This window comes from Pungitius pungitius, chromosome 19 (assembly GCF_949316345.1).
Source record: "Pungitius pungitius chromosome 19, fPunPun2.1, whole genome shotgun sequence".
In the NCBI taxonomy this organism is placed as follows: Eukaryota; Metazoa; Chordata; class Actinopteri; order Perciformes; family Gasterosteidae; genus Pungitius; species Pungitius pungitius.
Window position 1 is genome coordinate 5,677,777 of NC_084918.1, and position 26,124 is coordinate 5,703,900.

The window sequence follows — 26,124 nt, forward strand, 5'->3', positions numbered from 1 at the left end:
CCCCCCCTCCTGAAGGATCCCTCAACCCCATTGCTCACTTCTGAGTAGACTGCATGGAGTGCAAGTCAATACACTCATAACAAGGTGGGGAAAAAATAGATTGCAACCTGGAGCAAGTCCCATTCATCACTTCATGTCGAGCACTCAGTGTGGGTTCAGTGAAACACAGTAAACAAACCAAGTAATTTCACATGGAAAGCTTTTTAATCTAGTCTATGGAAAAGTATATTTAGTTATGTAAAAAAGAAACTACCTGTTATCAAAAAAAAGTATACTTTGTAAAGGGAACATCAGTCCAGTCGGTGCGTTAAGGGTCCGGCTCGAATGAACACCTTCCATGTTTATGACCACAGTGTGGACATGAATCAGAATTAGTCATTTCTTTGCTTTCACTAAATGTTATAAATAATATATAAGATTCACACACAACTTATAAAGGACACACTTACAGGTACATTTATTCACATAAAGGTAAAGCCTTTAAGGAAACATAAACTTTACGTCATTTAACATTTAGAAAGAGATTTAAAAAAGGGCTTTTTGTGAAAGTTGGAAGAATAGAGACATCAGTTATGAAGAAACTGGAGTGATTTCCTCGGTAAAAGTGCTCGTCCTCTTTCGATCCATTTGTCTTTCAAAGATTGGAAAGGTCTGATATCTTTCTGAAGGCTTGACATGTAATAGAATCCACCGAATATATTTCCATTATACAAAAACTAATTGGTAAGTGCATTAGTAGCGGTTTACATGATATAATTCATGCACTTAAAATCAGCGGGGATTGAGACTTGACAGTGCAACACTGGATCGATCTCACTTACAGAGAAGCTGCAGCTTGAAAGCAAGATGAGGACATTATGGAGGTAAATATTCTCCAAACAATGGATATGCAAGATAAAAGAACAACATAGGCTTAAGATGTGGTATTTATTACGTGTAAACATTCATGTAACTGTTTGAAAAAACGTATTACAACTTTTAACATTTAGAACCAAGACAAATTACAGCAGGAAACTGTTAAAAGAAACTAATTTCCTCCATTGAACAACGACTTTTTCCAGAAATAAAAGACTGAAATAAGGCATAAACTCAACGTATAAGTCAGAACTGAGAGGACTGAACACTTACAGTACATTTCAATGTATAAAAAAAAGAATATACAAATATGCAATATAAAATACATAAATCTTTATTTTTCCCATATAAATAGTTCTTTATACTTCTATGCTACTATGTTTTAGTTCTCAGCTGTAAATGTCCCCAAAAGAAGGAGATCTGCTCATAGAGGGGTTTCTCTATTTACATTCCATAACATTCAACAGAGACGGTCATACAGTACAGCATTAAACTGGTACCCGGCCGCACTGGGGACTTTTCCCCGTGATGGCCGCTAAGTGACCGTGTGCGCGTTCGATCCCCCTCGGCAGCCTCGACACCAACAACCTGCCCGAGGCTCAACTGTAGCGGCTGCTTCGACTGCGCCCGGAGGAGCTGCCGCTGGAGGAGCGGTACGACCTGCGAGCGGGAGACAAGCCATGAAGGACGCCACGTTTCACAAAGGCATTAAATGCGCACGCGCTCTATGGGGGTGGGGGTGGGGGTGGGTGTCTTACCGGGATCGGCGGTCGGAGCTCCTGTAGCTGTCACTGCGCCTGCGCCCTCGTCTCCTGCTGGCGCTCCGGCTGGAGTAGCTGTCGTAGGAGTCCGACCTGCATCGAACAGGCAGAGAGATTATTTTAAGGGGACGTCGCAGGGAGAGGGTCTCCATTCACGCACGCTGATCGCCTTGGATTTACAGGAGAAACCCAAGAGCTGGCGTGAAGACAAAGCACGGTGACATATTGCATTACGAATACACTGCACAGCTGTTTCGATGTGGTCTGCGTGCTGTGAGAAAAGGATTCATTTGGTTGTTCCAGCTTCATGCGAGAAAATACAATGAATAACGACAGAGATCACTGATCTCTTCAAGGGCTGCAACCAACAACTATTTTCATCATCTGCGGATTATTTTCTTGATGAAAATTTTATTTTGGTCTGTAAAAAAATAAAAAATAAATGGCCAACACAATATTTAAAGCCCAAGGTCTTTTGTAATCAGATTTCGGACCTGAGGAATAATGTGTTTACTATCACACAAGACAAAGAAAAACAGCAAATATTAAATTCGCTGGAAATAATTAATCAGCAAAATAGCCGATAGAATGAATGAATATTCTCATACTTCTTTTATCTCTAATGTCTTCACACAAAAGCATTCTGCTAGATATCTTATCAATAGTTTCCATGCAATTATATAGCCTCCATTATGAACCACTTCAGCTTTCAGGTCATGAAAACTGACTCTGCAACGCTCTGCACTGTATTTAATTGTGATGGAGATAAAATACATTGGTATTTCATCATACTTTGGTTTTACGTGTTTATATTCGTGATTACGAGGACTCTCCATTGAACAGTTCAACATTTCTATTTCAATCAGTTAGACCATTAAATAGCTCACGGACCTGGATCTCCGACGGCGATTATAGGAGCGACTTCTGGAATGACTTCTACTGGACGCCCGACTGATAGTAAAAAGGAAAAAACAAGCAAAGACCAAATCATGCTTAAAATACAAAATGAAAATACACATAATGGAAAGTGCTTGGAGGGGTGTGTATAGACAATAGAGTATAAATACTTTTTTGTATATTGGCTGCATGACTTGTGTTACGAGAGTTTATGAACAAAATGTTTTAATACAGTTTGGTTGTTGCTGAACCTGGAACCCATTTACTTAAATTCACAAACCCTTTTCACGAATTCAAGGTTGAACATTTTGTAGCAGAACAAGGCCGAGCTGTCAAATAAAGGTCATGGCAGTGACACCTCCCACGCTCCAAGGTTTCCTCCCTTTGTTGTTTTCACTGCTTTCAGCCAAAAACATTTCCCCACTGGGACCCATCGAGGCGCCACAACAGATGACTTAATCAGTGCTTGGGGGTGTACCTGTGACTCCCGTAGCTCCGGTAGGTTCTGCTACGAGAGCGCGACTGCCCTCTTCCACGTCTCCTCCTCCGACTCCTGCTGCGGCTCCTGAATAGTTGAGACGTGTCACAACTCCAACATGCTTCACATCCATTCAGTCTTTCACCTCACAACAATATTATCTAATTAAAGAGACTCATCACCGTTGCCCTAATGCTCCTCGTTTTGAATCAAAAGCTTCCATCCTTACCTGGAGGAGTAGCTGGAGCTGCGGGATCGACTCCTGGACCTGCTGTAGGAGCGCGACCAGCCTCTGGAGCGGGAGCGGCGGCTGGAGGCCGAGCGCGATTTCTTCGGGGAGCGCGTGCTTCCCCCGGAGGCGGAGCTCTCCTCGCTGGAGCTCTCCTGGTTCCTCGGCCTCTGGTTGAGCCGCGCCGTCTTGCGCACCTCGTCGAACAGAGAGCCCGGCCGCACGCGGCTCGTGCTCTTGATCTCCATCCTCACGCTCTGCGCGTCGGGGGCCTCTTGACGTTGGAGCCTTTGGGCGGCGACCGGCGGCGCGTCGGCGTCCCGGAGCGCCGACATTCCTTTCAAAGGCCTCCACTTGAAGCTGACTGCGGCTGCGGCGGGCCTGCAGGCCGGTGCCTCGTCTTGAAGTCGGCCGGCTGAAGTTGTGAGGGGGACGGGAGGCGGCTCCTCGTGTAAGGCCCCGCCTCTACTCGGCCCGGCGGAGGACCTTGAGGTAGCTGTGAGAATTAACGCGCTGTTGAACAAAACCTGCGCGGCCGGATGCTCGACAGTCTCGGCGTCGTGCTCCGGGGTGCAAAGGTCCATCTCGTCCAATGACTCCGGCTCTTTCACGCTGGGTAAATTGGCCCCGTTCCTGTTGCACGACTGAAGGTGAAGTTCAGGGCGCTTCGGCCTCTTTTTGATACATTCGTCGGTTTTTTGTTGCGCTCCCTCTTTTTCTGCATTACGAATCTTGTTTAAAGAGGAGCATCTCTCCTTCATGCTGCCCACACCGGGCCGTTCTTTGAGAGCTCCACCAGGACTTGGCTTCTCCCGTTTTGATTCATCCTCTTCTTCCTCCTCACCAAACTCCAAAGGAGGCTGCCAGTGAAAAGTCTCTTTGAGCCTCTGATGTTTCCTCTTGGATCTCTTTCCTTTGTCCTTTCTGTGATGGGAGCCGCTTTTGTTCGCACTTCTTCTCTTGTGTCTACACTTGCGTTTGGACTTCTTCTTGCTCTTGTGCTTCTCTGGCTGCAGGGCTTTCTCAGTGCTTGCCTCTGGCCAGCTAGAAGCAGCTACTGGAGCCAGTGCCACCAGGGCCTCGGACGGCATTCTGGTCTCGCACTCCGATTCTGAACTAGCCTCCCCTTCCTCCTTTTCAGATATGGCCAATGTCTTGGCAGTTATATTCTCACAATCACTTTCAGAATTCCATCCAGTAAGAGCAGACAGCTTCTTGTCAACCGTTTTATTGGACTGACCTGCTTGTTTCTGCTTTGTCGCTCTGTTGCTTTGGCTGACTTTATCGCTGTCACTATCCCATTCGGACTTGCTATTAAAGCGCTCTACCAGCACAGCGCTGCAATGCTTTGCGTCTTCATCCTGTGAGCTGGCGCTCTCTTTTATTTTCTCTGAGGAGCCATTTCTCCTCGGGTCACTGGCATCGGGACCAGGCTCGCAGCTCGCCGTCTTCTCAGAGCCTGGCAGAGCATCTTGAATACTGTGGGTTGAGATGTACTTATCTACGTTTTTGATCCTGCTCAGGGAGCCGTAATACTCTTTCCATTCCTTGCCTAATGTACTCTTCTTGTTGCTGGGCGTGTTCTGGGAGTTTTCAGAGTTTGACCTGCTGTAGGAGGATGATCTGCTTTTATGCTTATGAGGGGACCTGGACCTACTGTAACTTCTGCTCCTCGAGCGGCTGTATGAGCGGCTGTAGGACCTGCTCCTGGAGGACCTGCTGAGTGAGCGCCCTGCAGATTTGTGGCTTTCAGAGTCCGCAGGCAGGCCCTTTGGTGTCTGAGCTCCTTCTGTAATACCGGCTACTGTTTGACCAGTAGAGGAGCTGGGAGCTACTTTAGCTTTAATCTCCTGAGTGTGGATGTAAGAGGGCCTCCAGGGCTTTTGATCTGGTTTCCAGCGTGAGGGTGGGGGACTGTCGCTCATTGGGATCACTGGGGCACTTTCAGGAGCCGGGGCACTTGGGGGTCTGGGGGCGGGTGGGACTTTGCTCTCTGGAAGCTTCCTGGACATCACAGAGTCCGCTTTGTGCTTGCTGGCATTCCTCTTTCTCGGGGATCGGGATAAACTCTTTTTTCTGGGTGGAGACAAAGATCTAGATCTGTACTGGGATCTTGATCTTGACCTGGATTGGGATCGAGAGTAGGACCTAGACAAAGACCGGCCTCTGGACCTAGAAAGGCTGCTGGATCTTGAATATGACCTTGACCTCCCTTTAGATCTGGACTGACTTGGTGTGTAGGATCTAGAATAGGACCGCGAGTCTCTCAAGGACAGCGGGGACTGCTGCCTCCAGGTAGACGAATTATTCAGATTAGATGAGGAGCGGGATCTTCTGGACTTCATCTCGGAAGACACTGACCTTCGACCCACTGACAGGACAGGCTCTTGAGGTTTGCTCTCGGAGCTGTTCTTCTTGTCGTGCTTCCGTTTTTTGGCCTTCTTCTTGCGTTTGGCTTTCTTCTTCTCTGTAATTTGTTGGCGGCGCAGGCTGGACCCCTCGGAGCTTCGGTCCGAGGAGCGCTCTGCAGACCGGGACCACGCGGAGTCACTTCTGTCCTCCCATCTGCTCGAGGAAAGGTCATTTAATCTGTAAAGTCAAAATACGGCATGACGAAGAATATAGATGTAACTGATGTTCAAAGCCACACAGTCAAATATTAAGTCCTTACTTGTCTCCTTTGCTCCACCTCTCAATGCTGGGCGGTTGGTACACTTTGGTTCTCTTCATCTCTTCTTTCCAATGTGGTGGGGTTTCACTGCTCCTACGTTCTTCCACAGATGCAGAGCGCGATTTAGACCTTGTGGGGGTATGATATCTCTGCAACAAAAAAAATATATATATATATTGTTAATCCATTTATACCTTTCATGGAGCCTGCAGAGGTAGTGAGTGAATATTCTCTGCCTTAAAAGGTGGATGTATTAAATTAAAGATTTTGTGCACATAAATGTGGGTATGTTAAACTGAAGAAAGAAAGCCCAGTCAGTTTTTAGTGGGTTGCCGGGATCAGAAAAGAATCGCCCCCCCGACCCCGCCACTGTTTGAGAACTACCTTTACAAAAGGTGCACCAAATTTTCATTGAAAGCCAATGACATACCATTGTTCCTCTGCCTTTGATCTTGCGTCCAGACTTGGACACGGCTGGTTTCGGGTCAGTTGACACAGACTGTTCTTCTTTCTCAACTCTGAAATGATAAGAGTTTCAGAGTAAACAGCCATGGTGGATCACGTGTGTACTTACTTGGCAATAAATACTAACAATAAATAAACCAAAATGTATTTAAATGAACTGACATCTCTGTTTTTGCTTCCTGGGATGGCATGTCCCGACGCAGCAGGAAGCGGTTCTCTGGCACCGGTGGGATCTCCTCCGGTCGGACTACAGGCTTCTCTCTCCTCCCACTGGGCTCCTGCTCTGCCTCCACTTCACCGTCTTCCTCCAGCGTCTCTCTTTCCACAGGACTGGGAGAGCTTCATCGACACAATATGCAAAAACAATATTTTGTTACTTCAAAGATCAACGCCATCTATCAGGGAATCATGTCAGCACTTCTATTTAGACTCAAATATACTGATCAGACTACCTTTGATTGGCGGGCCAAACATCAATGTCCTTCTTCGATTCCCTCCTTTTCCTTTTAGAACGTTTACTCTTTCCATGCCTCTTGTGCTTGCGATGTTTGCACCTTTCATCGAATTCGCTTTCAGATCCCACTGAGGAGGAAAGTGGCGATGACGAATCCTGGGTATGGAGGGACGAGTCAGCAGAACGGGAAGTCCTTTTCCTTTTGCCTTCAAGTACTGAAGAATGAAACATAATGGCCCTGTGTGTCATTCCAATCAAAACATGCTTCATAGAAAGAGTTTGAAGGCGAGTTCATGCCAGGAGTCACTCTCAGGGGGCGCAGCAGTACAACAACTGAAGCTCTGTTTGATCCTACTCGGTATGTTGGGGGCAAAGAAAGCCGCCCGGGCAGAGCCAGGTGGGCAGATGTCAACTGAACTTCACAGAGATCACCTCGCTGATGCTCATTAAACAGAAGATCAGGTTACAAGTCCTGTGACTAATGCCAGTGGGGGGAAAATGCCAACCTCTTACAAAACAGGAACAATATATGAGCCAGCTAGAAGCATAGGCAACAGGAAAAAGCCAAAAATGGATTAAGTCTATTTAAGCTTTTTGTGGTAACGGTCTGTTGTGTAACGTGATGTTTCTACTGCAAAGAGGACCTGTCGTGTCTTTATGTTGACTTAAGGCTGCTGTACGCGCTTGGAAGCGGAGAAGGGGGGTGAGGGGGGGGGGGGAATTCAGCTGGTGGCGCAACCTCACCGCTAGATGCCACTAAATCTGGTCCTTTAAAATCAAATGTTACGCCGTCTTTTTTGCAAGGTCACAGTCGCTGCAACCTGGGCTTCGAGCCAATAGGTTTTAAACAAATAGAAACAAGCCACAGCTATACAAGAAGGACGCAATGTGACGCCTGGACCTGTCGTTAGACACATCCCTGTGGAGGAAGGTCTGGTTATGCAAGACTGATATACACCAGTCATAGTACTCTTACTGGCAGGCTGGCAACATATCAAACCTACATGTACTTGGATTGGAGTATTTAATGCATTAGTAGGTGACAATTAATAAAAGTATCCTGTTTTCTTTGTTATTCAATACCAAGACCAAAATCAACAAACGATTCATCATATTAACATATATATCTAATTTATACAAAGCCTGATGTAGCTCATTCCTCTGCGTTCCATTGTTGTCCACAATGATTAGAATGAAAAAAAACTCAATCAGCAATTAGTTCATCTTATTAGTCCCCATGTAATATTTAACTAATGTTTACTAGAAACTACTGTTTTAAAGGCTTAAGTAGAAATAAATTGAGAATTGGGGAAAATTGAAACCATGTTTTTACAACTAGCGTATCAAATATCCTATCAAGAGTAAGGAAGTCTGATTTGGGCCTTTTCATTGGATTGGTAGATAACAATAAACGAAGAGAATAAAGCTAACCCGAAACCTCCATCAACAAACGTACCGTCATTAGCGGACTTGGTGAACAGTTGTCCACAGTCCATCACTCTGACGTCAGCGTAGGGTCTACTGGCTGAATCAGTCTTCAGCCCTTCAACCTTCTTTATCACTTCAAAGCCTGAGATGATGAGACCAAAGACGACGTGGACTCTGCACAAAGGAAAGAAAAAAAAAAAACAAGTGGATGCCGGTTACTGTAAACTGACTATTCCGGGTTTTAGTCTCTTTAAAAAAGGCCGTGAAACTACTTCTGAACACATGATAGAAAATGATTGAGTCCCATTCTGGAAAAAATAATATATGAAGGTTCCCCATTAATTGTCAAGATCATTGGAATGCCCTCCTTAAGTATCACGGTGACATCGGATTTTTACCCATCGAGGTGAGGTGCCGTCTTGGTTGTGCTGTTTTGCGGGCCATCCAATAAAGAAGCAGAGGAAGGTCAACCAATGACCAATCAGAGGTACCGGTCATGAGAAAGGGAGAAAGAGGAGGAAAAGAATGAGAATAAACAAGCGACTTCAACAAAGTGCAGGTGACACTGTACCACACGTAAAATCTCAAAAAAGGTCAAGAGTTTGTCAGAATTACATTTGTTTAATACTATTTGACAGCAAATAACTTTAAAAAATCCCTCAACATCAGTGTTGACATTTATACGACCGTATTTGGATCAAATAAAAAGAGTCCCCTACACTTCAAGCGGCTTTATTCATTTCTTAAGTTATGGCTAGCTATTTTAGTGATGTATCAAAATATATACAAAATGAACACTGTAATGTGAACTGTAATCGTTGGAGAAATAATCTACTGAATGATAAATACAGTCAGGAGAGAGAGAGAAACACAGCCTTGGAGACACATTACCTTGGAAGAGCAGGATGCTAGAGTTTCTGTAAATTTTACACAAAAACGGCAAGAGAAAAAATGTAACACATTTGTAGGTAAAAAAGAATGAATCCACGTTTCCCTGCACTTTGAAACTACACAGAGACGACGTGGATGACGTTCACACTCAATGACAACTTCTACGCTACAGTTCTCAAAAAGGGACAGAAAGCAAAAGAATAATGCAAGTGACCTGTCAGTTTAATGGTAAAGTTATTCAAAGGGTGCAGAGTGGCACTCACATGAAGAACTGGGAACCGTTGGTGTCCTTCCCGCGATTGGCCATCGACAACAGGAAGGCTCTGTCGTGTTTGAGAATGAAGTTCTCATCTGTTGGCAGCAGAGAAAGAGGGATCGGAGTCTCAGGGAGCGCTCTCGCATACACGACGGCGCAAATATTCAGGGAAGAAGTAAAAAAAGAAAAAACATTTTGAACCAATAATCTAACCATTGCCTCACCAGCCTGTCCTTCCATACGAGTAGAGCTATATTTGTTACTTCTAGTCCTTTTAAGTACCAAACTGATTAAATACAAATTCTCAATATTTAATATCTTTCTAACCCGGTCTAAAAAGATATTCTATTTGTTTTCATGCATTTGAAAAGGCTACGATAAGCAAATTAACTGGACTTGAAACTAGTTTTTAGATGGATCATCTGTTGCCTTTGTTCTTATCGGGATAAAATAAAAAAACTCAAATATTCAGAGCAGGCTTCGAGTGTCCTGGATATTTATTTTCAAAGCACACTAAATGAATGTGAAGACACACACTAGAGTGAAGGTAAATAGTTAATTATCTGTATAAAGAATAAAACCCTGGAAGTCATCAACCTACTTGCAAATACTAATGTTGTGAATTTGGAAAAACACAAAGAACGCTTCCCATAAGTCGAAATCCTTGTATATAAAGAACCATGAATACTGTGTTACCGCTGCGCTTGTTCATGGGTCTTCTTTGAGTCTGAAGGCCGCAGCTTGTATGTGACTACACGTCACCTTTGAATACCACGTATGCGACAGTAAAAGTAACCCGAGCAGCACGAGGCTCAGGGCAGCTGTCGGAAATAAAAGTCCTGAAACATCTTTTCAGAACGCATTTGTATCTGCGCCGCTGCAAAACATTTGCACTGTTTTGACTGACAGAGGAAGGTGGTGGAGACAATTTTGACATGGTGTTACTGAGCTGTGTACATCTCTTACCTTCTCATTTTGCAAAAGACCACTCTATAAATAAAAGAATATGTTGAAAATTTTAGGCAGGTAGATTGTAGCTTTCAGTAATACCTATTCTCCATGCGGATTTCATTAAGCCCACTACTGTGAATAGATAGAAAACAGCACTATACAATGGAAAAGTGAAGGTCAACAGAGTCATAAATAGGAAAACACGTAAGAAACCAATGATTACCACAACAAGTGCATGCAACATTTTCATCATGCTAAAGTAGCGAAGAGTCATCAATAATGGAGTTTTAGATCAATAAATATTCACATTACCTTCAAAGTAACCGCCGTATATGGACTCTCCCCCTCTTCCATTTCCTGAAGAGATTAACACAATAATGTACTTAAGCAAATTACAGAAGCAATGCTGTCCACGGAAAAAGCTAATATTGTAAAAAGAAAGTGGTTAATGTGTGTGTAAAGGACATAGTTGAAGTTCAGGACACATGCACGTCTCCTGCCATAAATGTTGTATGGTGTGATAATAATAAGAACACTTCACTTTTAAAGGCAATGAGTTTAAAGGACATAATTAATGTACCTTCAGTGAAGTCGCCTCCCTGGACCATAAAGTTCTTTACAACTCTGTGAAAAGTGGAGCCTTTGTAGCACAGCTTTTTCCCTGTGATTTTGCCAGTTCCCCTTTCACCTGTAATGACATGCATGTTACATTCGACAGAAGAGCTACTGTAAAAAAAAGCCTCTGTGTGCACCAGAGGCCTCGCAGTGTTAAGACAGACCCGTCTTGAATATCGCCACATGGGGTTTTAATTCTAATCAAGAGAACGAATCCAAATTTGGGGAAAGGACTTAAATAAACTGAACACGTTTGGTCAGGCATTCTGTTGTCCAAACTCCTGTGCAGGACTGCAGAAATCATTGAGAAGATACAGACAGGGGACGCACTATTGCCCCACTGCAATCGTCCTCCTGGAATTATTTTCCCTTAATGCGAATGTATAGATTTCATTGGTAAGCACCCCTGATGCGTTCAAGGGTGCCTTCTAGAGGACAGAGGCCAACTGTTCAAATTGGTAGCTTGGGTTGCTAATCTTTTACTATCTCTGCACCACTGGTTTCAGTATTGTTCCATTGGTTTAGATTCTAATAGTGTTAACTGACCCCCCCCCCCCCTTCTCACAGAAGCACACTGTAGAAACTGCCCCGCTGTGTTGTGTATATCACTGTGTTATGTTGCATCTGTGAGTCCAGGAAACAGACTAAGCAGCCACCCCCTCCCCCCTTGTGCATCACATTCCCCGTTGGGGTGAAAAATGAGATGGACGATCGATCTGCAGTCTGTTTGCAGATTTATGGCCATCTCTCGGCAGAGCGCCACTACCACAGTACACTGTGTTCCGCTCAGTGGGGTGACATATCTAAGGAGACGGCGCAGGACACTTCTATCCGTGCAGTGACTCCATCTGTCACTGGACAATTTACAGCTCCCTTCTTCAAGATAGAAAAAAAGGACAGGAAGGAGATGTAGTGTGGGACTTATTTGTAAATGAATACATAACAATATGAATAATATTTCTACTTAGTTTTTTATTATTTTTCAGGCCGTGATAGCAGATATTAGAAAGAACGGACAGGATTTAAAACCTGATCTGTGTGCTGATCTGAAACTGACTAAAGGGGCCGTGATCTAAAGCCGTCCTGAGACACGCAGACAGATAAACCGTTTGAAAGACTTGTTTAATGCAAGTAAATGTTACAAAATAATGACAAAAGAGTAAGTCCTGTCCTTAACTGGTACACTCACCTGTGCACAGACAGAGAAAGTTTTTGCTCGTCTTGGGACAAACATCTGAAAAAAGCTGGAAGACTATGCGCCCAACTGTAAAACACAAGCAAAAAAGGAAAATATTAGCTTACTTTAGAAATCTTCAAAGACTATATAAGGATTTTTCATCATAAATGTGAAGTTACAAAGAAAACAAGGAAAGAAAATAAATAGGCCATGGACGAAATTTAGAGTTACAAGCAGCCCAAATGTTACTACACAGCACACTTTTAATTAGCTTCCAAACATTACAAGCATCCTGTGGCGAGGCTCGAGCTTCCTAGTAACCTTTTCATTGCTAGGTAAAAATGTGAAACTATTCTTACAATGCTGATGGGGGGATTTTTTGTCCCTCCCTGACCAAATCAAATTAAAAACAGCTATCTAGCCAGAGGCCACATAGTTGCCATAGCTTCTCAGGCACAGCCTACAATGCCGCCATTCAGTACAGATCCGGTTCCAGACACAAAACCAGTCCACCAAGCCAGTGTACCACAAATAGTACAAATAGAAGCTCAAAGGTTACAAAACAACTCACGTAGAGTTCAAACATCTGCTTTGATGATCTCACATCCTGCTATGAAAATGAGCTGTGGCTGCTCACCTGTGTCACTAATTCTCATACCTGTGAAGGCATTGGAAATTCCCTTACCTGGCTCCCGGTTGAGCTCCACATCAAAGTAACACTGAGGGCGGTCCTTCACCCCCATTCTGATCAAAGTCTGATGACCTAAAATGTAGAAAGGGGTACAAAGAAAATACTAAAACCAGGAAAAATAACGAGGTTTCTTTCTTTTAAAGAAGCAGGAAGCCACTGAAGCATACTCCTACAACGCACAGCAGGTTTAGAAGAGCGTGTACAGAGACTAATCCACCGCAAAGGAGGATAGAAACAGAAAGGGGAGGGGAGAGAAGGTTGGGAGGGGAGAATTATGGGGAAAGCGGCCTGTTATCCGAATCCCAGCAGAGACGAGCACAGCTAAGTGTACATTTTATCACTCAGTTTTCATTGTCCACTTACATTTCACTGCGTGACAGTGAAATGCTGCAACCTGCCGCTGATAATGAAACACGGTTAACCACGTAGTCAACGCAAGACGAGAAGGAAATTAACTTGAAGGTGTGTCAGATGCCTTTTGGTTGGACACGTTGTATTAAGTTGTCAAGTAAGAACTAAGAGGGTAAGCAAACACTAAAGGATAGGACTTGTTCAATGCACTCCCGTAGAATTAAAAAGAAAGACAATTAACTGTTGCTATTTAATGTATACACACGAATCATTGGTAGCTGCCTGCCTGTACACAACATCTAGAAATGTGACTGACATGTCTGACGGCAAAAAAGCAGAGGATGCAATAATGTGTCAGCAATGATTTACTTAACTTTGCATGAAACAGGCGGCATACTGTGCTTACACATAATTCTCATCCCCTCACATGGTGTGCGTTTGTTGGCATAGGGATCAAACAGAGAGCCGGCTTTATCCTACTAGACCTAATTTCAGATGATCTTAACTTGTATCGTATTACAAACACTCCCTCTATGGACAGCAATGACAGCCTCAAGGAGAACCTTCAACTATACAGAGTGTTGTCAATTATTTAGTTGCATTTAAGGTCATGTGTGATGCATCATATCATAAAGACCGCAGTGGCTAATACCGGCGACGTTATATATTAAATACCATGTATAGATTATTCTAATGGATGAGAAATTATGTCAATCCAAAAAAGGGAACAGCTCATAATTTCACTGGGTATTAATTAGCCCACGAAACAAGGTGCACAGTGAATACTTAAAGTCACTAACATTTTACTAACCACACTGAGCAATACACAGAACAATAAAATAACAGGCTAGCTACATAGCTAGCGACGACCAACGTCTGCGCATCCAAAATGGTTGAGCTAACGGCTAATGTTAGTACCGTTGGCCATATTAAATACGCTGGTTTACGTTACATTTCGCCCTCAAACGAAATTCCATTCACATGCAATGTAAATCCGGCGGGTCATAGCTCATACACATTAACTTCAAATGGGGTAACTAACCTCTGTACGGTAGCTAGCCAGTCAAATAGCTGAATGCTAACTTCACGTTGAAAGGGAGAGGTCGGGGCTCCGGACGATCACTCCGACTGAGTCTGTTTTGTCCCTTCCGAGTATCCGTAGAAGATTTGTTGTGATTCTGTTGTATGCGGAAACGCTTTTAAGTTAGCTCGTTGGCTACATCGAATAACAACTTTCCCCATATGTTTTACAATAGCTTATTTAAGTTGTCTGTATCAATCTCAGTTTAAGGAAATAACTGGTAACGGGTATCTGAAGCGGGTGCTGGCTACGTACTGGTGCTTTATTTCCTTTAAATGATGTTGCAGGGCCAGCTAACCTCTAGCTAGCTAAGTAACAAGGTGCAGGATGAAACCTATTACAATGAGGTAAGGTGTTACAACAGATATATCATTTCATTTACACTGAAATCTCAATTGTTTACAAGAAAAGAAAAAAATGTCAAGTCTGCTCTATTTTTAAACTGTTACTAATAATATAACGTTAGTTTGAACTCAGTCGTTTTGTACACCCGAAAGAAAGTAATGTGGTGCAGCAAATTCCCTTTGTTAAGGTGAATCTAGTAAAAAGTCTACTTTAACTTTATCAGCTGGTAGTTTCTTTTGCACACTACAATGTTGTAATATTCAGCATTATCTCAGTCAGAATAATTGAATATGATCAAACAGGTAACATGACTGATACCATTCACAAAGATAGTAGGCTGTTTTTATTAATCTAATTGTCTTTGCAAACTGTGCCTGAATAAAGCTGAATGATTGGTCTGTTGATGAAATTGATCCAGCAAGCCGATTGGTAATAACCATTTCAGGCATTTTAAGCTACCAAAGGTAGCACCTCAGTAGTCAATATTTGTTGCTTCTTTTTGTCTTACGTGTGAGTAATGCACTGCTTTTAGAAGAATGCAAAACCTGTAATGAGCTTTTTTTCCTTCTATTTTTTGACATTTTATAGATAGCAATTACATGATTATTCAATAACACTATTGTCAAATTTTGGAAGTAATATAGTTAGAGTCCTAAAATAACAATATTGATGGTCTGACCCCGTGCAGGCTCTGCTCTGTTCTCCATGGACCTTGTGGATCATGTCTCTGATCCTGTTTGCCTTTGTGGTCCGGGTGAGGGATGGACTCCCCCTGTCGGCCTCCACAGACTTTGAACATAACCGCGAGCTCCAGGAGAGGAAGCAGCAGCTCAGGACCATCAGCAAGGCCCTGGCCCGCTTCCCCGACAGAGGGACCATCAAGGGCCGGGAGCTCAACATCTAGTAAGGATTCAGGAAACAAAGCAGTTTCAGTTGTGCTCTTTTTAAGGCTATAAATACACAAAACATTCTATATACACAACTATCTGTGTATAGTTGAATATAATACAGAGAGAACGTGATCCACTCTATCACAGGGGCATCCGGCTGTTTGTTTACTAAACAGCTTTTCTCCTCTCAGCTTTGTCTCTTCCGAGGGTGTATCCTACATGACCGTGTGCCACTGCAGCCTCCCTGTTGCTAAGGCCTTCTGCTTCCTGGAAGATCTGCGCTGGGAGTTCACAGCGAGCTTCAAAAGCACTGTTGTTGCCTTGGCAGCCAGGCCATATCCATTTTTAGAATTTGGTGAGTAGGGTGATGAATACGGTCATCTCGATTTGCGATAGCAAAGGATTTTGATCTGAATTCAAATGTGATGTGTTGAATGGCAAACAAAGCAATGCATTGATTTATCCTAATGTTCCGTTGCTGCCAATTGACAGACGGCACCATTCAGAAGCTGAAGCAGCATTACAACCAGAGCGGTGGTCCGGCCCTGGAGGTGACATTGGCAGAGGTCCAGGAGGATCTGAGACTCCATCCACCACAAGTGATCAACTGGGAGGAAGTGGAGCTCACCAACGGCACTGCAAATGGGCACATGGAGCAAAGTCCTGGCTCTGGTAAGACTGACCATATGACGTTTACAGTATATGTTCATTTAATGCAAAAATGAGGAAACATTCCCAATGTTTTCTGTGTTCTGTTATTTTGCACTATTTAGTTCACTTTGTTGTTTTTTTCAAACAGGTCAGAATGGAAGACTCCAACAAGTGACAGCGGCAGGTATCCTCTCTCTGGTCCTAAATATCGTGTGCGCATCTTTGAACATAATCCGTGGTGTTCACCTCATAGAATACACATTCCAGGTAAGGCCAGTGCAATCATATTGCAAATGGTTTAATACATCTAAGAAGAAGCCCAGCGTGTTGATGCATCTTGGATTTTTACATATTCTGTAAAAATAATAGAGTGTATATTTTAAAAGTCTTTTTTAGTCTTTGCTTTATGTTTAGTTGGGGATTTTATTTTAAAATGTTCATGTATAAGCTTACATTAATTGTATGTTAAGCTGGCAGAACTGGCTGCTTTGCATTTGCATTTTGCTGTGAAAGCAGAGGTTCGTTGATGATGAGGTCTGCACAAATCAGCAAACATTTCACTCTTGTGTGGTTTAGCTATAATCTAAAAATAAATATGGTTTAGTTTAAATTATGTGGAGTTTAATCTGCCTGACAATAACTGTTTTCCTTTTCTACACAGGATGATTATGAAGGAATTTGGAATGTTGCGGCATTTCTTGTGGCGTTTGTCTGCTGTTTGTTGCAGGTAACTGTAATTCACATTTCTTTGTTGAAAACTCATGTCAAACTCTTTCTGACACCACGTCGACGACCTCCGTGTCCACAGTGCCACCTCTACCTGTTCCATTCGTCCCTGAAGAAACCCAAGTCCTTCACCCTGTTGAGTGCGATTGTCCTATGCAACCTCTACCTGCTCGGCCTGAGGAACCCCTGGCAGCTGATCTTCCACGCTTCAGTCGCTTCCCTCTCCACCTTCCTCATCCTCACCCGCAAACTGCAAGACAGAACCAACGACTGCGGGGTGTGAGGAGCGGTGGATGGGGGGGAGGTGGGGGGGGTGCAGGTGAGAGAGACAGGCGGGCTAATGGCTCGATCCACACGAGTCGCAAAAAGGGTTTTTCTTTTTAACAAAAACACATGTTCACAAATCTTGTGACACGGAGAATGACGTGTTAATATTTTCTTATGGTATATAGGTACTTTCACTCTGTGTGAATTAGTTTCCACGATATTATTAAAAAAAAAGGTCCAAAGTAAAATTCAGTCCTCTGTGCAAACCAACAGAAAAGCTTCAAGATAGATGGCATCCGTCCCACAAAGGTTTTGAAGAAAATTAAGGATGGTTTTCTTATGTAGAAACAAACAATTTATAACATTCCTAACTGTTGAAGAAGGTTAATGCTTAATTTATGCTCAATCTCAGCTCAGTATTATTTCCGCTACTACAGGCCATTTATTATCTTTGCATAATCCGTTTATCGACGCTCAGTGACACTTGGTGATTGTAACATTTGCTATAATTGTTTGATGTAAAAGGCCTACAGACAGTCGAACCTCCATTGGTGGAGGTTTGCTACTTTATATGATTTAGTGTTTGATTTGAGATCAGCGACAGCCAAGTAACGCAGACAATGCAGCTGTTTTATTTTTGGGTTTCCATCAGTTGCTTTTTGGGAGATGCCAAGGCGTGAATGTAAAGCTGTTTTTTTATGGCTTTGTAGTTTTTTGTTTGTTTAATCGTGTTGATTTATGTACAAATACGCCGGCAAGTGCTCAACTAGTCATTGCAAAGTTTAAAATGTAAGGGCTCCGTCATTGATTAACTTAATGGAAACTTTGTTCAAAGGGGTGACATTAGTCTTACAGTCATGATCTCATATCGTTTTACGATGTTTGTGATAAGATCATTTCTTCATTTGAAACCAATGTTTGTTTGATTCATTACAAATTTAAAAAAAAAAATGAATTTTGCTTTGTCAAAATGTAAACTGCGGGTAAGAATATGAAAGCACTGATTTGATGGGTAAATTACTATTTAATTTTTTGGAAATGTTTTGACATTGATATTTTTGTACAGGTTATGGCCATTGTTCTTGAAGGTGTTGCATATCGGGTTCAGCTATTTATATCCTGATTTTGATTTACTTGAGTTTTATGTCTTCTTCAGGATTTATTACACCGCTCACTACCAGTAGTTCTCAGATTGTTTTAAACAGAACTCAAGTTATTATCTAAGTATGTTCGCTAATAGAACAGTAGCGCTACTAAATGAATAGGAAACGTCACCTTTTAGTTTGTTCTTTTATTTAGCGTCCTAGAGGTTCATTTTTAATGGCTCAAACAGTTGCACTAATGTCTTAAGCGAGGGGGTAAATTATTAGTTCAATATTGTTTGTCAGTAAAATGCAATACTTGTGGCATTGTGTCCTTTATCACACCATTTTATCAGGAAAGTTAAGAGGATTTTACAGTGAAGAGGTTGCATCACAATCCAAACGTCCTTCGCAATAATGTTCTAAAAGAAAAATGTTTTTAGTTTACAAAAACATAACATGTCATTTAACTATAAATGGCACATTCAAGCCTTTTAGTACATTTTCAATTTGTTCTCAAGTCGATCGTGCTCACACCTGGGTGTTGTGGGTAATTTCGGACATTTGGAGGGAGTCGGCCGCTTGTGTTGCGGTTCATTAAGTGAAAACGTATGCATTGGTGAGGCTGCATTATGTGGTAATGTTAATGATGCCGACAGTATGCTCAAGATGTAGAACCAAATAATGTGGGGAGAATTTATACACTTGAAATGGAAAGGATCATTTAGTTGATTATGCCGCCTTTATAACATTTGTAGTAATTCACCGTCTAATTGAAACATGTGGCAGCCTTCTCTTATTTTGTCTCTTTTACCATTATTTAAAGTCTGATCTGGATACAGGATTTCCCTTTTGAAATCTCATTCAGGTTTAAAGTAGTTAAATGCTTTCAATATCTTGTTCAACACCAAACAGTCAGCAGAAAGAAGTTATTTATATTCTGACTCTCATGAGGTTGATGTGGCTGTAAGCTGTGTGTAATATTGGGAAGTGACGTAATTGTCATTCTTTGTAACAGCCAAATACACTGGTGATCACAGGGCTTTATTACTTCCTGTTGTGGTAAAACTGACATTTCGTCAATAAACTATGTCTTTTTTCTCCTTTTGGTGATCAGATTTGTGTGTCTCAGAAATGACGTTTCCCTCCATAAACAGCAGTGATCCGACAAGAGTTTTTAAAAATAGGTTCATCTTTCTTTACTTTAATAGTGTCTTTTAACGCCAAACGTTTAGTCGTGTATTTCTCCGATATCACACCAGGTGGAGCACTTTCACAAGATACTGATCTTCATGAAAGCTTGTGTCAGGAAAGGTTTAAAGTTGGCCAACCATGAAAATCAATACAATCTTTCATACTTCATCCACGTAGTGAATAGACGGTACGGTATGTGTGTTCATTTGAAGTCCAAATAAATCGTCTGTGTTCTTATTGTGAGTTTCGATCATGTAGTAATTTAGTTAACTTAAAGACACAGATCTTTGTCAGATAAACAGTTTATGATGCTAAATATATGTGACCGTTAGAGCTTGAGAAACCGACTGAACATGTTCTCTAAAGACTGCTGGCACGGATTTTTTTAAAGGGTTTTAAATAAGTTAATTTCTCGTGCCTCTTGTTCAGGGTTATGTTTGACTCTGGCTTGGATCACTCAGCTTTCGGCACCTCATTTAAAGATAGAGGATACAATTTGATGGATAAAACTCACTCAGTCTTTATTTCTGTGTTTTTTTCTTTAATCCAGGACTCTTTAAAGTAATAATGTTATCTCTGGTCCTTTTTATGGCCTTACTGAATGGAACCAAGTGACAAAAATGTTGTTTTAATCCTCCTTCCATCCACAGAGTGGGTCTTACAGATCGACCGTTTTGACCTTTGACCTCCAGCTACATCCCTCTCCTTGTTTTCCAATAACGTTGCAATTAAGCGCCCTCCCTTTCTGGAGGCGTCAATAAACCCCCCCATGAATATTTCACCATTCGTCTCTATAGCCATTTTATATCACAGGCAGTGATGTAGTGTCTCATTAGCTGTTAAGCAAGCAGACTGTTTTAATGCATATTTCGGAATAGCATTTAACTACAAACCTCTATCTATCTAGATAAATCTATATATAAATATATTTACACATTTTTATGGCTCAAATTTCTCTCACTCACTAGTTCCTCTTCTGCTCCGACATTATTCACAAAACAGCAGCGCGGTCGTTTGATGTTTTTCTGTATCAGCTCTCAGTAATAAAACACATCAAACAGCACTCAGATGATTCAATAGTGTTTGCTGCCTGATTCCATCTCCAGTGCCAAGGGGAAATAGTCTAACGCTTCTTAAATGTGATGGTTATTGCACACATACAAACGCACACTGGCCTATTTGTTGTCACCGAGTGGCAGTTGCTGACGAGCACTAAGTCCTCATCTACGTCAGGCAGCATTTGATGATCGCTGACCTGTGCTTGGTACGTTGCACCCTGGCTGACTTACACTGGAGGAGCATTACCAATACAGAAATACTACCGAGAAAACAGTAATTGGCTGTGAACACTGCAAGTTGTGAATGATTGAGTGCCTGAAAAGCTGGTTAGCCAGCAAGCTAATAGCAATTTATATCACTATAACAATCAATCAATAATGAGCTCACATTAAATATACATGGGGGAAATAGAATGCATTTGAAATGGATACATTGATACATTTTATATCTAAATGTGATGGATAAATGATTCCAATTGTTCAATTTTAAAAGTAGTAAGCTAATGAGGTATTTATATTATGATTTGACATAAATTAAATGAATAGATCAACAGTGAAAATAGCTAAAGGATGATAACTAAGACGAAGGGTATCGATAAACAAATGATTAACAGTCATGAAATGCTGAACTATTTAAGTTAAAGTAGCGAAGCATTGATTGAAATAAAAAGTGAATGGATAACACAAATAACTATTTCTAAATAATTGGTTGCCACGGTTTGACCAAACCTATTATCCACTTTTATATAGTTCAAGATAATGTGGATAAAACTGTGGCAAACGCCCACCAAAACAATCAGTCAAAAGGCCAAAGCTCTTCTTTGATTGTTTAATGTAACAAAAGGAAATCTCATATAGAGCTCCAATTACTATAAGAAATGACTTTATGTTGCGGCAGATTTAATCAAGTTGAGTCATTCTGGCACCTTGTCACCTTCTCTTATTTAATTCAGGTCTCAGGTCAGGTAATATTTCCATTTATTTCAAACCCATTTGTGTATCATTTCCAGAAGCCGTGACTGCAGCAGTCTCCCTGTGAGTTACAGATAGTCCCCTCTCTGCATCAACATTTAAGATTCATCTGGGAGGTCGGACGGATTACATTCAAGGCTCGGGGCTTTTTGGGCCATTTTGGGGAAACCAGCTGTAAACACAGCAGCTGTGTCATTGTTTACACACAAAGACAGTTTCGCTCACGTGCCAAGTTGCATCTGGAGTCGTGGTTCTGGTGAATGTCCGGCGTCCTCACTCCTTTTCAAGCCGTAGATACCCCCCTCTTTAAAGGATTATTTTAAAATCCGGTGACCTTTGCAGTTCTACGTTTCTTTTCACCGTTTTGATTCACCGTGCTTCGTAAACGTTGCAAAAATTCTACTACATTCGCAGCTTGGTGACGTTAGTTTCCCAGCCTGGTTCCCGGGGCCCCCAGGGGCTATGCAGTGGGCCCTCGTGTCTGTTGTGATGTTCAACTATTCATAAACACCGTCTTTGAACATTCCCTCCTCCCCGGGCCTCGACTGGAGCAACGCGTGACATCCCGAAGCAACCGGCTTCACTTGGAGCGAACACCTGCTCTTTACTGCAGGCGGATTTCCTGCCGCTCGAGTTGTCGGAAATAATCGATCCGACGAGATGCAGCGAATTTATATATACGTTCAGATTTATTGAAGAAAACAATCTCCCCACAACGTCCATAACGGTTGTCAATGCTATGAAAAAAATATGAATTTGATTGCTTGTGTTGGTTTAGAAAATAATCCTTCTAAAAAGCTCACTGTTCATTTAGCCATTTATCTGGAGCTTTCACTCATACCACATTATGAGGATCAATACCTTTTAAAGTCACTGACAGTTAAACTTTATAAATTGAGCTGATGAATTTGTGAGTTCACAGTAAGATACGTTTTCACCTGTTAAATGAATGTCTTTGTTTGTTAGGAAAAAAATATATATTAAAATGATCAAATTATATTTTGAACATTATATAAATTAGAACATTTTACCACTTTATTCAGTGCTATTCACTGGAAGCATTGCGTATTCACTTTATCAGGGTGCTAAATGATATTAATTGGACATAAATACTGCACAAAGCATGCACAGCACTGGTCCAGTTGCTTCCGTTCCAATCCCACCACGTGTTCCCTCATGCAATGACTCCCGCGCCGTGAATACGAAGCAATCACTATACCCAGACAAGGTGGCGTGCTTTAAATACTTCATGAGTCACCCCCCCCCCCCCGAAAAAACTGAATTATGTATTTATAATCAAAAGTGAAACCAAGCATCCGGTGATTGTGACGGTGAAGGTGTGGAACAACTTCCCCAAGCTGGTTCACACCTCGTTTAAACATGAATCAAAGAGTGGCTTTCTCGTGGACTCGTTGGCAGATCACATTACGGACTGAATGGAAGTGCATATTTTAGAAGAATGGCTTCCTAATGATTGTGCAGCGCATCAATCACCACCGAGTCAAGGCAAAAGTGTGACAACAATGCAGCTTTGCAACCAAGGACCAGACGGGAAATATGCAACATGTGTAAGCTAATTCGTCTCAATAAGGTTGAGTTTATTAAGTGTCAGATGAGGGGGGTTTGTGACTTGTGTGCGCTGCGGGGAGTTGAGGGAAACCAAAGGGTCGGTGATAATTCATGCTCTAATTGCTATTTGTTGTCATTTTGCCCTTTGCACACATACTAGTTATTACTTGTGCCTAAAATAAGGTTTGAACATTTTGTTTTACAACCCAAACAACATCGTCGAATAAATACACCTCTTGTGAAGATTTTAACTGGCTGTCAAGACTTCCTCTGATTACGTGTAGGAGAAGAACGTCAAGCTTTTTTTCCCCCGTTCTTCTTCATTGAGACTCTTGTAGTCAAGAACCTCCACTAAAGCAGTCAAAGAAATATAAATACGGTGTCTTGTTCCTCCACCTCTGACGCTCCTCAGCATGACTCACGGAGGAGCCTTCCCTTTGACTCAGGAGTCAGAGGGAATCGACGCGGTGGACAGAGCCGAGTGGTTTACTCCGTCGCTGCTGCTTTGCTTTATTTTTAAACCGGTGTCATGAATGTTGGAAGATGCCCAAGGGCGAGACACCTGCATCACATTTTGACAGTGAGTCTGAAAATAACTTTATTAATCTTCTCTCCTGTCTGCAGCAACCAGCTGACTAAATCTGACCAAAAGTCACTCCAAAACATAGGCCATCATTTTAAGCTGTATGATTTCCTTTATCAAGTTTATCAATCAAATGCGTCATATAAAACAGCCCTTTCACTTTTATCCATTTGTTCGGCACATTTCAACACAAGGGCCTCAGGGTTGTTGTTTTTAATACGCTGCATCTTGACTATTTACAAGCATTCCAGTTCCTAATAATTGATGACATTATGTGCATGGTCATGGAGAGAGCTAATGGAGCATTAGACCCCGAGAGCAGCATGTAAGTGAAGGCGTCTTCTGGTGATCTTCCTACGGCACAGGAGCGTTTTGCAGGGACTGAATTTTGCGTTCCTTCATGGCGCTGTGCTCAAAAGGGATTGTGGGTGAACCAATAAAGCTCAGGGACCACGGACGGATCGACTCAAATAGCTGGAGTTTCATTACGCCAAAGCAAACTCAGCGGGGCACGTGTTCCTGTCAAATATTCCTAAGTGGAGTCCAACCTGCGCTGAGGGGAAAGGGAGAGAAAGCTGCTTTGACTTTTTACAAGAAGAATGATTTACGATCTACTGAGAAAGTATAAGTATAATGAAGAGTTATTGAGTTTAAATATAGAAATATATATAATTACCATTATAACAACCGATTAAAACGTTTCTCTTGATAATTATTAGGTCGATTTTACTGCTGCGTAAAAACTAATGAAAACAAACTGACGGCATTAGAAAACATTCACATAATTGCCTCTAAAAGGAATCGTGAATTAATGTGGGAGCGATTCCAATTTGAGGGGGTTGGTTTGTTTTGCATTTCAGATTGTGTCACGGTTTGGGTCTGCTCTGTCTTATTTTGTAGTTTTCATGTCTCTGGTGTTCCTGGGTAACTTCACTTCCTGCCTTGTCCTGTCTTCCCCTGTAATTGTCTGCCGTGCCTGATCGTTTCCACCTGTGTCCAATCACCTGCACCTCCCTTGTGTATTTAAGCCCTGTGAGTCTCTTGTCTGGTGTGGCGTCATTACATGTCAGCGTTCATGTGTCAAGTAAGTCAAGTCAAGTCTGTTTCGTGTTTTCAAGTCTTCAAGTCCAGGTCCCTGTTTTGTTTGTTGGTTTTGTTTTCTCCTCCTTCCTCCCCTTTTTGGTGGGAGTGATTTTGATTTTGAGTTTTGACTATTAAAGCCCTTTTATTTTTCATCAACTCTGCGTTTGAGTCCTCCCTCCTTCCCCTCGACCGCGTCCTCCTTGACAGAATGACGCCACCACCTAAGGACTCAGCAGGGTTTGACCCAAGAAACCCGTTTTTGGGAACTCGTCTGGCGTTTGGGGACCCACACGGCACGCAGCTGGCTGCCCGGCGCAACGCCAACCCCGGCTCGAAAGCAGGCTCCAGGCAGCGCCCCGGTCACCGCCCTCGCCGCTCTCCAGACCCAAGTTGGACCTCGCCGATGGAGGCCAGCGTCCAGCCCCCAGTCCTCAGCGCACGCTGGAAACAGGTGCTGGAGCTGGCCGCCCGCCTACAGACCAGGTACGACCCCCACGCCCTGGACCTCCGCATTCGGCGGCAGCGACGGCGCCAACCACGCCCGTCTCCGCCCGAACCGGCTCCAAGACCCACGCCCCCAGCTCCAAGACCCACGCCCCCAGCTCCAAGACCCACGCCCCCAGCTCCAAGACCCACGCCCCCAGCTCCAAGACCCACGCCCCCAGCTCCAAGACCCACGCCCGTTCCGGCCCCCAGACTCCAGTCTCCGCCCGTTCCGGCCCCCAGACTCCAGTCTCCGCCCGTTCCGGCCCCCAGACTCCAGTCTCCGCCCGTTCCGGCCCCCAGACTCCAGTCTCCGCCCGTTCCGGCCCCCAGACTCCAGTCTCCGCCCGTTCCGGCCCCCAGACTCCAGTCTCCGCCCGTTCCGGCCCCCAGACTCCAGTCTCCGCCCGTTCCGGCCCCCAGACTCCAGTCTCCGCCCGTTCCGGCCCCCAGACTCCAGTCTCCGCCCGTTCCGGCCCCCAGACTCCAGTCTCCGCCCGTTCCGGCCCCCAGACTCCAGTCTCCGCCCGTTCCGGCCCCCAGACTCCAGTCTCCGCCCGTTCCGGCCCCCAGACTCCAGTCTCCGCCCGTTCCGGCCCCAAGACTCCAGTCTCCGCCCGTTCCGGCCCCAAGACTCCAGTCTCCGCCCGTTCCGGCCCCAAGACTCCAGTCTCCGCCCGTTCCGGCCCCAAGACTCCAGTCTCCGCCCGTTCCGGCCCCAAGACTCCAGTCTCCAGCCCCGTCCCCACGGCCCCCGACCATGACCCCTCCAGCCCCGTCCCCACGGCCCCCGACCATGACCCCTCCAGCCCCGTCCCCACGGCCCCCGACCATGACCCCTCCAGCCCCGTCCCCACGGCCCCCGACCATGACCCCTCCAGCCCCGTCCCCACGGCCCCCGACCATGACCCCTCCCTCCCCGTCCCCACGGCCCCCGACCATGACCCCTCCCTCCCCGTCCCCACGGCCC

General features: G+C 43.6%; 2 protein-coding genes across 10 annotated transcripts; one reads left to right on the forward strand and one right to left on the reverse strand.

Moving 5' to 3' along the window:
* Window positions 1-908: 908 nt before the first annotated feature.
* On the reverse strand, window positions 909-14,325 carry nktr (natural killer cell triggering receptor). Of its 9 annotated transcripts, none has more exons than XM_037455225.2 (17): window positions 14,213-14,325; window positions 12,814-12,891; window positions 12,141-12,215; window positions 10,917-11,024; window positions 10,649-10,693; window positions 9,393-9,480; window positions 8,637-8,666; window positions 8,267-8,412; window positions 6,809-7,025; window positions 6,519-6,695; window positions 6,322-6,409; window positions 5,892-6,040; window positions 3,221-5,785; window positions 2,992-3,078; window positions 2,508-2,567; window positions 1,614-1,709; window positions 909-1,515 (listed from the first exon to the last, which is right to left on the reverse strand). In XM_037455225.2, exons 2-17 carry the CDS (start codon window positions 12,869-12,871, stop codon window positions 1,455-1,457), a joined length of 4,050 nt encoding a protein of 1,349 aa, XP_037311122.2. In that variant the 5' UTR covers window positions 12,872-12,891; window positions 14,213-14,325; the 3' UTR covers window positions 909-1,454. The 9 variants fall into 9 exon arrangements, with proteins under 9 accessions (XP_037311122.2, XP_037311120.2, XP_037311121.2 ...); XM_037455223.2 differs by having other exon boundaries at window positions 3,221-5,809; XM_037455224.2 differs by lacking the exon at window positions 14,213-14,325 and having other exon boundaries at window positions 3,221-5,809; window positions 12,814-13,045.
* Window positions 14,326-14,462: 137 nt separating this feature from the next.
* sec22c (SEC22 homolog C, vesicle trafficking protein) lies at window positions 14,463-19,315 on the forward strand. The gene is made up of 7 exons (XM_037455231.2): window positions 14,463-14,598; window positions 15,285-15,499; window positions 15,678-15,841; window positions 15,979-16,158; window positions 16,286-16,404; window positions 16,799-16,864; window positions 16,946-19,315. Exons 2-7 carry the CDS (start codon window positions 15,318-15,320, stop codon window positions 17,144-17,146), a joined length of 912 nt encoding a protein of 303 aa, XP_037311128.2. The 5' UTR covers window positions 14,463-14,598; window positions 15,285-15,317; the 3' UTR covers window positions 17,147-19,315.
* Window positions 19,316-26,124: the final 6,809 nt, after the last annotated feature.